This window comes from Aristolochia californica, unplaced genomic scaffold (genome assembly GCF_029961685.1).
Source record: "Aristolochia californica isolate CCGP_79_NKW_82.1479 unplaced genomic scaffold, dmAriCali1.0.hap1 SCAF_11, whole genome shotgun sequence".
Taxonomy (NCBI): domain Eukaryota; kingdom Viridiplantae; phylum Streptophyta; class Magnoliopsida; order Piperales; family Aristolochiaceae; genus Aristolochia; species Aristolochia californica.
The window spans coordinates 34,832,541-34,850,320 of NW_027181782.1; the positions used below are offsets into that span (position 1 = coordinate 34,832,541).

The window sequence follows — 17,780 nt, forward strand, 5'->3', positions numbered from 1 at the left end:
TGGGGAAAACTCACTTATTTCAATTCTTTGGAAATTAGGGTTGTGTACATTTAAGGGAAGAGGACCGTGCCAATGGGTTACACTCTTGTTGGGGTAAAATGGTTTATCTTTTGCAATGGGATATCACAAAATTATTTCACTAGAAATGCAGATTTTACTTGTTTTTATACTTAGGATAAGGGTATAGTGCTATGTTGCATATGCTCTCTCCTTTCATTTATCTTTTTCCTCCTCTCTTTAGAGCCCAAAAAACGCTGGAAATGCATTTCTAATTGAAATGTGTTTTCAGGGACCATAAGTGTCTCATGTTTATTGGAAATTTTTACCATGAAAATCATATAATTTTCTAGATAAGATTTTCCAGCGAAGATGGGTCAAAAAACTGTTAGGAAAATTTTTGAATAAGTAGTTGACAATTAATATTGTAATACTTTGAACACGAGTCAATTTTTTTATGGAATTTTTGTATTTGACATTTTATTTTACTGAAAATTAATCAGATAAGTATGGTAATATATAAGATCGACTATTAATTTCCATTCATTTCCTTGGAAAATGTACTAACAACTTCATTTAATTTTCCTTGCAAATTTCTAATTTTTTTATGTAATTTCCTAGTAAAGTATTATTAAGATTTTATCTGAAGATTTCTTGGAAATATGTATCTTAGTAAAAACATTTCTAGTTTTTCCTAGAATATAAATTTCTAACCAAAAGCACTAACAGGGCCTTAGAGTATTTATTATATTCAATTGCCTAGTTGATAGTACAAATTTTTCTCCCTATCTCTCATTTGAAGATAAAGTAAGGAAATATTATATTCAACTTCTCTCTCTTTCATACACACACTTGGATATGAAATAAGAAAATGTTGTATTCAACTCTCTTTCAAGATAAGTGCCTCTCTATCACTTTCTTTCAATTGAAGATAAGTAAGAAAAAGCACTATATTCAATTGACTATTTGATAGTAGAATATTAAATACCACTTCCTCAGGATGTAAGAAAATACCTTATTTTTCCCTTCTTACCAAATTAAGAATAAATGAGAATAATTGAGCATTGTAAAAAAAAAAATTTAAAAATAATAATATTTGTTCTTTGTTACAGTAGCTCGTGACCGATAAAAAGAAAAGGGGCGAGTCTAACTCCCAAGACCTTTCCTGCCCCCTTTAAAATCCGGGTTGTCTCGAAGGAGCCACGGGTTGACTTACCAGATCAAAAAACTATAATTATATAAAGACAAGAAGAAGAAAAGTAGAAATCTATAATATAAGTATGTATTTGAAGAGAATTTTGCAAACACTACATATGGCAGATAAAAAATCTTCTATTTGGATAAATTATCAACTTTTGCTTGGATGTTGTTTCATCTCTTTTATGATCATCTTTTACAGCCACTTCTACTCTTTTCGTGTGATATCCAACATTCCAAGCAATTGTGAACAAATGAAAAGCTCATTTGTAAAAGAATTCCACAATAAGTTGCAGTCAATACATGAAAACTAGTTCTAATGATTGAGAGTCAAATTACTAAATCTTAGTGTACTACTCACCTTAGTTGTGTTCATTTGAGATCAGGTCTTGTCTATAAGTGCATAGATTCATTCATGCCCTTCACATATTATGTTGGTATATTGATGAAAAGCCATAATAGTAGAGCTGAAACTTGTTCACTAGGGAAAGAGATTTAAAGTTTTTCATTTATGGGAAGATCTTGAATCACTAGTTACCCAAGTCTAAATTTCGGCTATTGAGCAACAGTGATAGAACCATGACTTAAGAAAAATTCAAAAAGGAAGATTAAAGAGGCTCACTTCATGAACTCCTTGTTGTATCTGGAAGGTGAATCAACCTGAATGGAGCAAGAGTTTGAAAGAAAAGAGAGAGAGAGAGAGAGAGAGAGAGAGAGCACAGCAGAGGTGGTTAAGTTCCCCAGAACAGCAATGGGGGCTTTAAGCAAAGGGCTTGTATTGAGATATTGCATTCTTGTTTACATTATATAAACTTAATACAAAATTTAGCTGCCATGTTAGCACATACTGTGGATATGATCGATTCAAAAAGACCAGATTGTTTCTCAAAAGCACCAGGTACATAAGGAAAATGACGACGGGATCTGTCCAGTCCTTCTGATGTACTCTGCTTGCTGCTCGGTTTTTGCAGCTTGGCGGTTTCTTTTGGCTTCTGCTGCTGCCCGGTTTTCTTCAGCTTTATGTCTTGCTGCTGCTAGCTTATTCATCAGCTTATCATGGGCCCGGGCTCTCATCCTCTCAACCTCAACCTGAAAGATAAGTACAAATGTAAAGGCAATGAACAAAGGCAATCGGTTTGATGAAGAAACAACAACATGAGGGAACTGCTTAGAGAAATGGTACATTTGTAGCAACATCCCGACCACATAAATGCCATAAGGCCTTGCAAGTTAATAAGACGAACTGTAGAGGTAACAGATGCGTTACACTAATACTTTATTTTGGCAACCAATACCATTCCTCAACTGGACAGTTTGAACATAGGTCATAACAACTTTTTGCCATATTAAAAGGCAAATTTGCACTTATCAGCAATTAACATGGTTTTTGAGTCACTTCACTGTCCAGGCTCCAGTTGTTTATTAGGCCTCATCATTGAGGACTTGGTGTGATGTGGACAACATACAAATGCTTCCATTTGCACTTAACTTCGGACAGTGGTTAAGTTGCCATCCACGATCAAACTTGTGCGATGGTTTGACATATTTGTATTTAACATCACCTAGCGTTTGACATGTACTCCTACCATCCACAAGTAAATGTCACTGCTCCCCATGAAGCCTTATAGTTTCTCATTGCAATAACACTCTTGCTGGATGTAAAATTAGGAGAACGAAGAGTGAGATCTGGACACAGGGCTGAAACCAAGAGATGTTTGGGTGGAGCTAGAAGGGTAAACAAAGGAAAGTATTAGCTCTTGAAGTTTAAAAGTTGATGATGAGTTCATGTAAGAAGTTTGAACTTCATCAGGTAGAGGGGATTTTACATCTGTAAATGCTGCCGAGAGGGATTGCGAGGGACTGTCAAGGTTGTTGGAAAACAAACCAGTTAAGATTTGGAATGCTTAACATACGAGAAAAATGGGCTTCATTGCGTTAAAGTTTAAATATGAGGAACACGGGGCTCGTTCTATGACCAGTGTGACTTATGACATGAATGGACTGAAAAATGACAGTGCCAATAAATCTTGAAAATAAATGAATTAGTTATAAATTATGAGACTAAGGCCTGCTCATATGACTAGGCCAAAACTGTTTTCAATTATAGATGGAACGTTAACAGAGGGTCAAATTGTTTTTTGAGCAGAAAACAATTAAACAGTTCTTCCTAGAAAATTTCTCTCCATTGTCACGAGATGGACACGTTACACATGATAGTTCTACCAGTAAGTCTCAGGAATCAATCATGTTGTGGGAGCTACTCTAGGTCAACAAGCAAAAACATAATAAGCAGGTCATGTCTTGTAAAAAATGAAAGGAAAGGTTTCAAGGTTTTGATCGCAGAGTCATACGATGCTGGTCACCAATTGAAACATCAATACAAGGATTAAAAGTTGTATATTAGAAAATTATGTGCCATTCGATCATGTGATATTATTTGAATAGGCTTAACATACAAATTACTTAGTGGTAAACATCATAAAGGAATCCAGTATCTGGCAGAAGTCCATGACTGGTACCTCAATTCTCCGCATCTCAGCTTCAGTCTTTGCTTTTTGGTGATTTTCCCATGCTTGTATTTTGAGCTCCTCACGTTTATACCTGAACAATCAGTAACTATTCAGTCCCCTCCACATTACAAAATCAGTCAACCAGAAATTCAAACATGTGATTCTAACCAAATAATTATGAAATGCAAGTGATGATGAAATCATTTGTTAGAACAAGTAAAAATCAAGTAATATTAAAAAAATAAAAGAAATACCACTAATAAAAAAAGAAAAAGGCATATTAAATTAGACTGCAGCTTCACATGTTACAATGTGGGACCATATGATGACTGGCCCTCTGCGAGAGCCTCATTCTCTTTCGTGATCATCTGTTGGCAACCCTCATCACTGAAAGTGACTCCAAGGTGGTGATCTCCTGGTGCTTATCCTCCTTTTCGGAGCCACCTTGCCGCCACTAGAATGCTTTCCATGATATTAAGGAGATCTTCTCTTTTATTTCTTGTGTATGTACTCATGTACAGCATTCGGCCAATTCATTGCAGACACTCTTATCGTTTTGGGATCCCATCCTTGATTGCTTGTAGCTTGTTCCCTTGCTTAATAAAGCTCATTTCTTTAAAAAAAAAAAACAGTAACTTGAATTTACTATTGGAAAGTTGGGTTAATATTTGATACAAAGTAGTAGATTCAATTGAGAGAGGAAAACCGATAGCTTGTTATTATCAAATAATCACTTGAATTCAGTAGTGGGGGGCCACCTAGTGCCCATCAGTAATGAGGTCTCACACGCTAGAGTATAAGATCACAGCCTCTGCAAATAGAGGTCCAAAAACTTAAATATAATCCTGAAGAGAAAATTACCTGGCCTTGTATTTTGCTTTCTCGGCCTCTTTCCAAGCAGCCGCACGGGCCTCAAGCATACATTTAGCTGGCTGTGGATGCTCCTTAGCAAGTGTCTTAAGTGAAGTTGAGGCATCCTCATCTGCCTCTTCTTTGCTTGCCCAGGCTGCAACATTCATTTTACCAAGCTGATTACCCAGCGCCATTATTTCCATCCTGGTCTTCTTTTGAAGTTCTTTTTCAGACAACTCTTTCTTGTCTGGGTCTATTAGCTGATTCATGGTCTCAACAGCAGATGGAGCCAGTACAGGTCTTCCGGGAGTTGATGGTCTGGAAGAATTTGGACTGCGAATTGGTGTTGTTGCTCCCACTGGAGTACCATTCCTAGAAGGTTCTTGGCTTGCAATTGGAGTCATTTCTGTACCCATGTCCCTCATGGACACTGATCCAACAGCTGATGGAGGTGGAATAAATGTTGTAGCACTATGGATAGATACAGAAGAATCGTGCCAATTGAGACTAACTAGACATTGGACAACACAAAAGAAAGTTCAAATTTCAATTCACAGTCTCATGAAATTTCTATACCAGATTAGCATCTTCAATATCCTAGAACAAATACAGACAATCTTAATCCAGAAAGCTAACTATTTCCATCAACATAACTTCAACCCTTCAAAATGTTTTGTTTACTTTTTGAAGAATATATTGAAATAAATAACCAAAATTTGCAAACCAACTGTCAACATTGGCTATTGATAAATTGCAATGTCTCGAACTTAGCTTAAATAATGCAATTAGCGCATGAAACAGGGATGAGAGTAACGAGTACATCAGTGGAGGTACGCAATAAAATGTTTCCAATTTATTCTATGGTTTTTTCACTCACCACGCATAGATTTCAGCTGTGAAAAGAATGGTGAGAGCTTATCATGTCAACTTAAATTTAGATACACTATCATAAATGATGTACGTGATATCATATGCGGCAACATGAGTAATACAAACACTTACTTTCTGAATCTGCCGGGGCACATGAGTCTGCCATATGATTAGGGTCAGGTGCCCAACTAATACATTTTCGGCCACCGGTGTCTTTCTTTGCTTGTCTCGGATCAATTCTTTTAGTATCTGCTTCTTCCATCTTCTGGTCTGGAACTTCTACAACAACCTTGGTAGCAGCTTGTTGATTTCCGTAGCCAAGCAAACCAGTCTTCCGAGGGACCGCTTGCGCATTCTGTGACTGGGATTGTCCGCTCTTTGGCCTGTTCGATGTTGGACTAGCTATCCACTTCTGTGCGTCGTCCCACTTTGAAGGTGCTGGCTTAGAGAAAGGTACGAAAGGTACCCTATGTGGGGCACGTTCTGCCTTTTGAAATTCAAAAGCCGATGATACACTTGCACTTTCATGGCCACAATCGTAATCTACAACTGAAGTATCTTCATGAGAACGAATTCTGTAGTTTGTAACAGTAAGATCTTTCAATCTATAATCGTTTGCCATCTCTAAGCTGGTTGTTTCTGTCGTAGTTGAAATAGAGCACTCGATCACATCCTTGCAATTCTCAGAAGTAGTACCACCTACAAAATATTGATCCAACGTATCAGAAAAAAAAAATCACAGGAGGAACATCCAGCCCTAGTTTCCATCCACAATTCCCAAACTAAAACAACACAACGCCACGTAATTCCCAACTAAAAAAAAAAAAAAAACAAAACACTGCATTGACAACAAAAGCAAAACAAAAAAGAGAATTTACCGCTCTCATCGGCGTCAAGTTGCTCGGATCTCAACGAGAAAACAGATTCGAGCTCTTCCTCTTCCTTTCTCTTCTTCTCCACTCTCAACAGCATACTCCGCAGCTTACTCGGCGAGAACCCACCTCCCTGAAACCAAAAACCAGAGAGAAATCACTACCGGTCACTGAAAAACATCTAAATTTCACATCAGAAAATCCTCCCCCACCAATCTCATCAGATCCCACTCACAATCACCAAATTTCCCCTCACCACTGTCTGTCAAGCTCAAATCCAAAAACGAACAAAAAAAAACCTCAAGAACGCGGTATTCTTCCATTCTAAGATAAAACAACGCCAATGGCCACTGATTTGACGGATCAGAGGTTGCGTAGCGGCCAGTTAGGAGCAGAAAACTAACAGTGGAGATTCGTGAAGCATCGGAAACGTGCAAAGAGGAGAATAGATTGCGAACCAGAGGCTTTTCGATTCTTTCGTACTCCATCGCCGGAGGAGAGAAGAAGATACGCCGCAGCCGTCTTCTCCGGTCGCGCGCCGGTCGTCTGCGCTTCGTCTCCGCCGTTGCTTCTAGTATAATTATAACACTTGCCTGCGCCTTCGAAGCCTTTCTTCACGTTTGGGCTTCAAAATTTTTATATTTACGACACATACCACTGTCTGTTGGTAGTTAAAGAGCGACTCGCGTCAGTTTTTTTTCCAACACGAGGCCTAACGGTCAGAACCTAAAAGCGAGGGCATTGTGGTAAATTGCAACAATGGACATATAGGACAAAAATCCCAATAAAATTACGATGATGGCATATTTTTAGGCCGGTAAAGGCAGAATGGGTAATGGATATTTTGTTATTCGTTTGTGGATAAATAGATAAATAAATAAGTAAACAAATAATTTTAAAAAATATTTTAAAATTACATTAATATGATAATTAATAACTAAAAATAATTAAAATTAAAAAAAAAACTACTAAGATTTATACAAAAATTACAAAATATTATAGAAGAAATAAAAATAATAAAAATATTTATAATATAAAAAATAGTTTATTGTCTTTTACTCTCTCTTCTTTTATGTTGGATATGTATTATATAGAACCCGAGTAAAAGGGTAATCGTGTGCGAAAATTTGATTATCCGTATTTATTTTGTTTATAAACAGGGTGATGGATAATGGGTATCAAATACCCAGATAAGAACTTCAACAACCACATATGAAAGGTTTCAATGGATATAAAATCAACTTTGATTTTAAAAAAAAAAATTAAATAATTAATATCGATTAATATTAAACATTAATTCTTAGACTCTTGACCCATTTTCAAGTTAAAATGCTACAATATCCTCGTGAAATTCATCTTAGAGGAATGCTACAATATGTCAACTCTCAATGGTCCGCTTCTTGTCTTCTTCAACATTGGCAATGAAAGACATTTCATCCCCTACTACTTTGTTTTGTAGCAATTTCATAATTTACTTTGGCCACATATGGATCCCATTTCAAACTTTCTAGGGTCCCCTCTCTTGTTTTTTAGCACTATTTTTTTCCTAAGTTTTGTAAAATGATGGGACTATACACCTAATATTGTTCAAATATTACTTTAAAGAGTCACAAATGTTGTTAAGGTGGTCATTATTGGTTATAGGAAAAATAAGATTTAAGTAAACCCTAGTTTGAAAACCGTAACATACTTCCATGTATAAAAAAAACAGATAAGAGACATGGTATCTTAGGGAAGTTTTGTCGGTAGGAATTTTGGTGTCATCTTTATAAATGACGTAACAAACACTGTCTCGTAGATATACTTGCGTCAAATAAAAGTAACGGTCGATGTCTTGGTACCATGCATCATATTGGGACTATTAAAATTGAATATGCACCCACAAATATATGTTACATATTGTCTCATTGAAAATATATCCCAGGGGGTGGGCGTATCAGATTTTACGATGTATCTAATATGAACTTGAATTTTGAGGGAGAATAAAAATTTTAATAGAGGATTAATCATTGACATGTCACCCAATGAGATAATTTCATATGTGTCATTATTAATTTGAGTTATAAAGTTTGTGTTGCAACCTTACAAGATTTAATCTAAGGTTTGTATTTATCATATGAGTGAGACAGATTACATAAAGAGGGGTGCTTTTGTTATTTTTGGAACCTTGGAGACCAAATAGGAGACGACTTTCAGACCTTCAAAGGAGAAGAGTTGACGTGCTGACGTGGCTGGTCAAACGGAGGGGGGTCTTGGGGTAACCACGTGTCGTTATTTCACTGGCTTTTAGAGAAGCTTAAGTGGGCCTTTGGGATTTCAATTATCATGGGATTTGGGGCCCATAGATGTTTATGATCAAATGCTGGTTTGGATCAGCTTCGAGGAATAGAAGATGTCGAAGATCAGAGGAAGGTGAAGCTTCAGCTGCGAATCCAACCTCAGCTAGTACAGAAGAAGTAAATCTTTCTTTATCGTTGCACTGTTTTATATCCATTATTATACTGGCAAACCTCTTCTTTACCAAGAAATCAGACAGCACCATGACAATGACACCCAATTACGAGGAGCTGCCAATGAAGAAGGATTTCTATGGCTTCCTCTGTACCCATTTCATAAACGCATTTGACCATCTATCAACCAATACATAGGGTTGCTTGGCTTCTTCCACGAAATGCTTCGATACTATTAAACAGAATCACACTCCTTAGTGATCGGATGTTAAATTATTGTGGCAACCTTCCATCTTTTTGTTTCGGTGTTTGATGCTTACGAGATTGCTGGAGAAATTCCTTGATCAAGTTTGTTACAGAAAGAAGCACTCTCATTTATCTCTGCATGCTTGGATGGTTTCAAAGGGATGCTGTAGCCTGGTTTGATGGTTTTTAAAGATAATACCTCATTTCATAGTTCTGCTGTTTTGCATCTAAGCTCTTTTGTTGAAGTCCCAAACTTGACCTGCAGTTTAAAAGATTTGCTTGCACTAAAGAATCCTCTTGAAGGCCTGGATTCATGTATTTCACATTTCAGGTAATTCCTTCACAGGGAGTTGACATCATTTGTTATCCATGATAACCTTTTTTTTTTTTTTTTTTTGGCACCATCAACTTGAGTCCTCTGCCACTCATCTCCCTTGCTTCAAATTCTTGATCTCTCATCAAATAGCTTCACCGAAAAAATACCTACAGAATTCAGAACATGCAAGTCTTTAACTGATCTATTACTCAATTCAAACAATTTCATGGGTGATCTTCCAGAGGATTTATATTAGCTATCATCACTGACAAGATTACAACTTCATGAAAATCAGTTGTTGGGAAGCTTTAATGAAAGAGCCAAAATCTTTCAAATTTAGTTCACATGGATATCTATAATAATGCCTTTTTTGGAGCTATTCCTAGAATCTTTGCAGAACTCACGAAACTGGAGTACTTTTCTTCTGGCTCTAACTACTTCATAGGTCCCTCACCAGCTTCAGTGTCCTCTGCCACATGCTTCACCATCTTGATCTAAGAAGCAGTTTGTTAAATGGAAGTATCAACCTCAAATGAATCTCAGATACCTTCATCTTGCTTCAAATTAATCTATTAGCGCTATTCTAGAAAACCTCTCCTTGTCTTCAAACTTTAAATTCCTAAACCTTGGCAGGAACAATCTTAAAGTTGAGGAATTCTACATATTGCAGCGACCTGAGCAGTCTAGCACTAGCTTGAATTTTTGTTGAAGAAGAAAAGCCAATTGATCAAATTGAAGGATTTACCAATCCACAAGAAACTGCAATGTTTCATGAAGATTCCATCATGGCTGAGCAATGCTTTTGTGTTAAAAGTATTAGATTTGTCGAGAAATCATGTGAGTTGTGCGGTCCCTCCTTGACTGAGAAATCTCCAGGCTCTCACTTACTTGGGTCTCTCTGATAATTCTCTTGCAAGCAACATCGCAGTCAATTTGGTGCAATTAAGTAGTCTCACAGATGAATAATAAAAGTTGTCTGCTTGACTGAGAAATCTCCAGGCTCTCACTTACTTGGGTCTCTCTGATAATTCTCTTGCAAGCAACATCGCAGTGAATTTGGTGCAATTAAGTAGTCTCACAGATGAATAATAAAAGTTGTCAGCTTCGATTCCAGCAGACTGAAGAGTTGTTTTTTAACGAGTTCTTGTTGCTGCCACCTTCTAATAAATTCAGCAACAACAGACTTGTCGGAAGCATCTTGCCAGAATTTGAATGATTGCATCTACTCCATACGTTAGATCTCAGCTCCAATGGCCTATCACATGCCATACCTCAGAATCTCTCCAGCATAAGTTTGGAAATCTTGGATTTGTCGAACAATAACAGGAAGAATACCAGTTTCTCTTACATCACTCACCTTCATGTCATGGTTCAATGTTGCCAACAATCACTTGGAGGGTCCTATCCCTACTACTGGACAGTTCTCTACAGATGATAAAACACATTTTGAAGGCAACTTGGGTCTTTGTGGGATTATCCCGAGCACCTGCTAGTCCCACACCCGGTAATGAGGTTTGAGAGACTGATAATGGATTTGGGACTACCATTTGGACTTGACGCTACAGTGGTGTTTGTTCTCGCTGTTACAGTTTTTTTTTTTTAATCTGTGGGGTTTTACTCTAAAAGGAAAAATGCCCAGAAGAAGGATAGGTTCACATTGATTTGTAAGAACTATCTTCCTTCAGAAATGGTCTTACAGATGAAGATGTTTCAGGTCTTAGTGTGGGTGAACATAAATGTTCGAAAGGATTTACAGTTTAGGTGAGGCAAGAACATTCTTTGTCAAACTACCACTAGACATTTAAGTAAGGTTCCATGGAGCAATTACAGAAATAACCCGAGCCCCTGAAGTGAAGACTTGTTGCTTGAACAGTACCAGAAACCTAACGTTCTGCTTGCAAGGTAAGACTGGTAGATATGATCAGTGGACGAGATTACTCCTTTCAGCACCTACCAGTACAAAATTGAAGACAGCTACATTCTTGATTTCCAAGAGCTTCCACACAAAACTCTTGTCTGGATATGTTTCGGAATCACGTTCGTGAGAATGCTTCTGCTCTTGTGGTGGTAAGCTGCTATTTTGATCTTCCGAAGTATGGACTACACTCTCCTACAAAGTTTTAAGATGTTCTTATGGTAGTAGGAGGCTATTTGATCTTCCAAAGGTGTGGACTTCTCTCTCCTTTTTGAGTTCTGTTTGAGTTTGCACTGCCTGTAGTTTAGTCTTTATATTCATCTCATGATTCATAAATGCTTATTTTTTGAAGCTACATGAATTTCAAAGGATGAATTTCTACCTCCAATATTTGACTAAAAAGAGAAATTTAAAACATGAACAATGAGCAGAAGACATTTACTTTCATTGCAAAGAGATTAAGCATAAACCGAGAAGTGAGAACAGTGAGAAAGATACAGGTCTGTCCCCAGCAAACTGTACTTGAAAGAATGGTGACAGACCATTAGGCTTTCTGGTTTAGTTTTGGGAAAATAACAAATGACAAAAATCGTTCATTTTCAGCCTAAGTGACGCGATATTTGGGATCTCAGGCTGAAATTGATAACTTAACTGAAAACTGAAGCAAAATATGAACAAACAAATGGGATATGGTGTTTGAAAACATATGCCCAGAACAACAGGTGAATACATAAAAGATTTAACAAACTGTTGAGTATGACATAGGTATTCTTTTAAGTCACAAAACCTAACCCAAACATTTTCACAAATCCACAGCCTCTGATGAGAATAAACGTAAAACATACACCATCGGACCCAGCTTAGCAACAGCCTGATTGAGATCATCCCGTGTTACTTTCTCTCTTGCTGGAGGTTTCACAAGGGGAAACTCCATCACTTGATAGTGTTTTGGGGCATCTGCTTTATGCACTTGTTTCAGTGAATTGGGTGATATTGAGTGATCCCACGCTTGGGAGGCAACTTCCTCAGTACGAACAGAACGAGAGCAGAAGGTATGATTTCTACCAGCTGCATATTGAAAACGAGATGTGAGAAAAAAAAGCCAACTCAATCCTACAATTGGTAGGAAACAGAGGTAATATCAGGTAGAATGCCCCTCAACTTTTGCTAACTCTGGCAATCAGTAACAGGCCAGGTAATTAGATATCAGAAAAATTAGTAGGCCATAAAGCCTCTAACTGAGCTTTAATTATGTCAACATATTGAAAAATAAAACGCATTCTTCTCAATCAAGTGAAACGTATGTATTTTACTTCTCAACTATGTCCTAATCCAACCAAAATCAAAAGCTTACCAGATAGTACAGAAAGTTAAGAATTGGATGATTTAACACATAGAGGTCTGCAGCTTTGTCAAATGCATTGAAACACATCTGTAGAAGTTAAGAATTATTGCAAGTAAATATGACAAAAAATCTGCATTTTGAATGTAAAATGGCAAATAGCCGAGTTAAGATCATGGAATGTAGCTAGCAATTCAATAAATAGATACTTACCATGATGCACCTGACCAAGAAGCATGTGAAGCATATTGTGGTCACATATCCAACCTGTCAGAGGTACAGTTAGCAAGCATGGTGAAAGTCTAACAATAATACCACATCCAGGATAAAAAAATATGTTAGTAACCTCCTGTAACTTTTTTCGCCGTCCCTTTGATTCAACAGGAAAGCGTTGCAGCATTAGGAATAGCCTATCAAAAGGTGGAAGATAAACAAAGTAAAAACAAAATCAGAATTAAATAGTGTGACTTTCTCCAACTGAACTGACGATTTTGCAATTATTATTTTGAAAACTTTAAACCAAATAGAAATCCTTTTTCCACTAAATAAAAGCCCTTGCCACTACCAAATCACAACACATTATAACATATCTTTAACTCGTAAGTGACTTTTAAAATTCCAGCTTAATAGCTTAAACAAGAGCCTTCTATAATTCTTTGAAAACAATTATATTGATTTCTTTGAAATAAAAAAGAGCAACATCACAATTGTTTAAAGCTACTGGAAGCATTCTCTTTTCTTTTTACATTCCAGGGGAACAAAATTCTTGCCAAAGACTTCTAAGAATGAGAAGTCATTTCAACATAAGATGTTTAGAAACCCTGCAAGCTAGTGGAGAGATATTTGACCTGAAATCTACCACATTTGGACAAGAGTTACTTACAGACTGCTGTCCCAAAACATCCTAATATTTATCAGTTTTCTTTTACTGCCCTTGCATCAAGTTCAACAAATTTCAGCTAACTATGGCAGCACTTGCAGACCAACTAAGAAATTTTGAGAGGGAAATCATAAAAAATGTTCGGAGGGCATAGCTATCAGCCAGTTACAGGCCTTTGTATTGACATATACATCCAAACCTTACAGAAGGGTATATTATAATTTCTTCTAAGCTGTTGAGGACCTTTCATAAAAAGAACCAAGGAGTGGACATGATATTTTCAATGCTAACATATGCCAAACCCAAAGCTAACAAAAAAGATATGATTGTTCAGATGTCAGTCCAATATCTTTATATACTAAGGTCATAATTTTGTTTTACTTGAAGAATAATTCACATTTTTTTTCATTCAATCACTCAGTGGGATAAGAACCATGGATCAGCTGTACATACTAAGGTGAAGAAATATGATGATTATGGACAGGCAGTAAATGCACTTGTGGGGTGAATATTTTCCCTAGCAGTTGTCACTCCATACACTCTTTAAGTTTCTGCAATTATTCAGTAAGAAAGACAATTGAAACGACCAATAAGATTCAGACCTTCCTCCATAGAGAAGAAACCCAAGAGCTGCAAACAATGACACGCCTGCCATGTAAATAACCCAGAGTAAGAGTGTAATAGTTTTTGGTTCTCATGATTAACTAAAACACTGTAGTCAAATAAAAAGAAACCTCACCAGCAAAGAACACCTTGGATAAGATGAGCATTATTTTTACAGGCTTCCACCACAGGAGCACCCACATGAGCAGCTGTATGGAGTTAAAAGACAAAAATGAAGTCACAGTGAGAGCCAACCCAAAAAAGAATAATAAAACTACAGATTAAACTATATGGAGAAATCTGGGGTCTCTCAACCCACCCCTGTAATTGGGGATTCTTTTATAGATGACATGACAAAAGGCTGGAAAACTAACAATCATTGCAGCCAGCTATCATTACTGATTTTGGCAAAGGAAACCCATATAACTCTAAGGCAGCATAATCTACAAGCCTTGTATATACTTGCTTCTTTTGCCATTTAATAAAACATTCTTATCCTTTAAAAAAGGCATCTAGAAGAGCCAGTGAAGATGGCTTGCCAGCAAATGGCTATATTCAAAAGTATGTTTGAGTGTAAATGATAAAAACTATAGTAGAATATGCATATTCTCTGAATAATACGAGTTTACAATCTGATGAGCTAGTAGTGGGGATGCACACTTTCATATAACTCCTTATTTTAGAAGCATAAAAGGTGAAATAAATGATTAACATAGGATAGTGTTGAAGACCCTGAATAGTCAAGAGGAAAGGTCTACTGTCAAATAGAGATCAAATGCAAACACTTCGCATGAATTATAGTCACAAACACAAAAACCATTGACATTTAGTGATAAATCCATCTCTGAATAAATTTGTACAGACCACACAAAATTTATTTAACCCTTAAACTTCTGGATTTCTTAATGAAGAAGTAAAAATATTGGAGAGGATCTAATATGAGGCTGACTAACCAGTCTGAACCCTCTTTTATTACTAACAGTAATACCTTATGCACGTACCTCTCAGGTTAAGTGATGCATACCAGCGTGCAGAAAGAAAATAAGCACATGACGAGTAATGGGGCCACATGAACAAGGAACCATCATTATATAATTTGCCAAACTGATTTTAAAATTTCCTACATTTTCTTCAACAGCTCTCCAAGTGAAAAAAACAGGAAGCAGAAAGCAAAAGGATAATATGAAAAGAAAAATTAAAAAATTCATCAACATTTATTATGATAATAAGCAATAGTCCAGTTACAATCCCAAAATATAAGTCAAATGAAGGAATGGTTCCTTCTTGAGACTGGCTAACAAACTCATAGCGAATGTACCTGTATGGCATAGATCACCAAATTAATCATTAAGAAACTTGGCCTCAGCCCATCAGTAGATACAGCACGAGCCTGCAAAGAGCCCATGTCAGACAAAAATTAAAAAAATTGCCTCCATCAAGCTGAATAAAATCCCAACATCTGACACCAACCTGGTAATAGATTTCTGCCCAGAAAAGAACCAATAGTGCGTATGTTGTGAAGAATGCTAAACCAGGCATATCAAGCAGGACATGTTGAAGAATCTACCAGTATAAGCATATACACAATGATTCAGAATTTTTGAAAACTCTGAAAAGTTACAAAATTTTAGAAGTTTAGAAGTTTAGAAGTATCAAAGCAAACCTCAGGTTTTATCTGTTGGACAGAACGGCGAAAGACAAACACTATTGATCGCACTGGAAAAAAGCACAATAAACTTATTAGAATATGAAAGTGCAACAAAGCCATAATAGTCATATAAAATACATAGCAAAACATGAGCTAAATAACACGAACCTCCATTCACAACAAAATTCAGAAGGTGGAAGACCTTTTGAGTGGTCCAACCATACTCAGGAACTCTCAGTTCGATTCGCACAAGTTGGATCTAAAACAACAAATAAATTATCAATTAAAATAAAATTAGATGTATGAAGGATTGAAAGTAAAATGCAATTGAAAGGGAAACCCGAATGAAATTGAAAGGCAAACTCAAAGAAATTTGATCTAGTGAAAATCATGTCAGCATTAAAAATATGATTTTCTGTCACTCCCCACGCATTTGATTGAAGAAAAATTGAAGCTATCCTATACAACATTTACCAAAATCGAACACTAATCAAAAGAGCACCCTGTAGGAAAAAAAGGAAAGCCAAGAAAGGCTCTGGTCTGAGAAATTCTCTAAAGGTTGAAGAATCCAATTTGTGAATCTCTCTTTGTTGTGAGATGCTTCCTAGAAGGATTAGTAAGCATGCAAGAAAACAATTTGGTAGCTGTTGACAGATAGGTCAGTGAAGATTTCCCCCAAGTGCCCATTGAGTCAATCAACAATTTCCAGATTCAATTCACCTCTCTAACAAGTGCAAGCCATTAAACTGCCATTATCTCATGTCACATTATCATTCTAAATTCACCTTTTTGCATACTTATTTTCTAGGTTGCTTTCAAAAGTGGGCCTGTAAATCCTCAGTTTTAATGACGGGATAATACAATCCATAGACAACACTAAGCAATCAGAATTTCAACAAAGCCATTACTCCTTGTGTTATATCTTTTCAATCAGCTGAAACAGTTTCCCAGATATCCAACAAGGTCGTGTTCTGACGTCAACTCAAGTAATGCTACGTACCGATCCCTTTCATAGAAAGTTATGCCTAAGCTTTGGCTCCAAACTTTGGAAAAGTTCTTTTATTTTTATTTTTAAGAGAGAACTTCTGAAACCACAACGAATAAGTTAATTTAAACTAATACTACTGTTCAAGATATTTGATTCGTCGGAGAAAGAAGCAAACAGCGATGCCACCTAGTTTCATGGCATCCAAATCTCGAGATGAATTTGACCTTCCCGTGTAGAGATTATTATCTCAATTTCTCGCTTTTTATGTTATCTAAGAAATGCTCAAGTCTCTACAACCTCGTATTGATTTTTGAATTAGACAACTCCCAGCCAAAACAATAATATAACGGGGAAAAGAAATAAAGCAACTCTGCACCTGATTTTATCCCAAACCCCACCAGATTCATCGGTACCAATTCAAACCGCAAAGCAATATGACAAAAACATAATCATACAGAAATTAAAAAGAAAATTAAAGAAGAAGACTCGAAAGCCGGTTCCTCATAAGAATCGCTCCGGAAATACCAGCGCAACGGCAGCGACAAAGCCAAAGAGTCCAGCGAGCGTATGGAAGATCCGGTCCTGCCACACCTTCGAATTATCAACATCATCCCACCAACCGGAGGCACTTCTCAAGCTCTCAGCCATCACCACCGTCGGAATCCCTCCCCACCACATCGACCCTCCCAAGGATCGCTCGGATTCGTGAGAGAAACCGGCTGGAAATTCCCGAGCTGCCGAGAGAGAGAGAGAGACGGTAAAAGACCGGGGCCACGGAAAAAAAGAAAGCAGAGAATCTCGAGAAAAAAAAAAGGGAGTAGATTTTGCGGGGAGAGGTTTTACTCGTGAGAGCCCTAAAAAACGGACACAGATAGATGAGAGCGAAAGAGAGAGAGTGAATTAGAGAACGGATTATGTAGTGACCGCCGTGGCACGAACCGTAGCGGGTTCTGACGCCCGCGACAAGCCAGCTCATTCGGTGTGCTTTGCCAGATGAGTATTTGATATCTCCAAGACTCCAACGCTGCTGCCGCGTGAGAAAATGATTAGATCGTCCCAAGGTGGAGTCCACATTTGATTCTTTCACAGATCAA

General features: G+C 37.1%; 2 protein-coding genes across 3 annotated transcripts; both read right to left on the bottom strand.

The window, feature by feature from the left end:
• Positions 1-1,948: 1,948 nt before the first annotated feature.
• On the bottom strand, positions 1,949-6,835 carry LOC137944317 (uncharacterized). 2 transcript variants are annotated; one of them, XM_068789966.1, is made up of 6 exons: positions 6,757-6,835; positions 6,305-6,431; positions 5,559-6,125; positions 4,566-5,067; positions 3,714-3,795; positions 1,949-2,283 (listed from the first exon to the last, which is right to left on the bottom strand). In XM_068789966.1, the coding sequence occupies exons 1-6, from the start codon at positions 6,784-6,786 to the stop codon at positions 2,080-2,082; spliced, it is 1,512 nt and encodes a 503-aa protein (XP_068646067.1). In that variant the 5' UTR covers positions 6,787-6,835; the 3' UTR covers positions 1,949-2,079. The 2 variants fall into 2 exon arrangements, with proteins under 2 accessions (XP_068646067.1, XP_068646068.1); XM_068789967.1 differs by lacking the exon at positions 6,757-6,835 and adding an exon at positions 6,511-6,542.
• A 5,117-nt stretch (positions 6,836-11,952) lies between these two features.
• On the bottom strand, positions 11,953-17,613 carry LOC137944986 (tobamovirus multiplication protein 3-like). Its single transcript, XM_068790824.1, has 11 exons — positions 17,212-17,613; positions 15,867-15,957; positions 15,714-15,766; positions 15,521-15,613; positions 15,369-15,440; positions 14,187-14,259; positions 14,050-14,095; positions 12,914-12,977; positions 12,781-12,834; positions 12,580-12,657; positions 11,953-12,293 (listed from the first exon to the last, which is right to left on the bottom strand). The coding sequence occupies exons 1-11, from the start codon at positions 17,362-17,364 to the stop codon at positions 12,201-12,203; spliced, it is 870 nt and encodes a 289-aa protein (XP_068646925.1). The 5' UTR covers positions 17,365-17,613; the 3' UTR covers positions 11,953-12,200.
• Between the last annotated feature and the right edge of the window lie 167 nt (positions 17,614-17,780).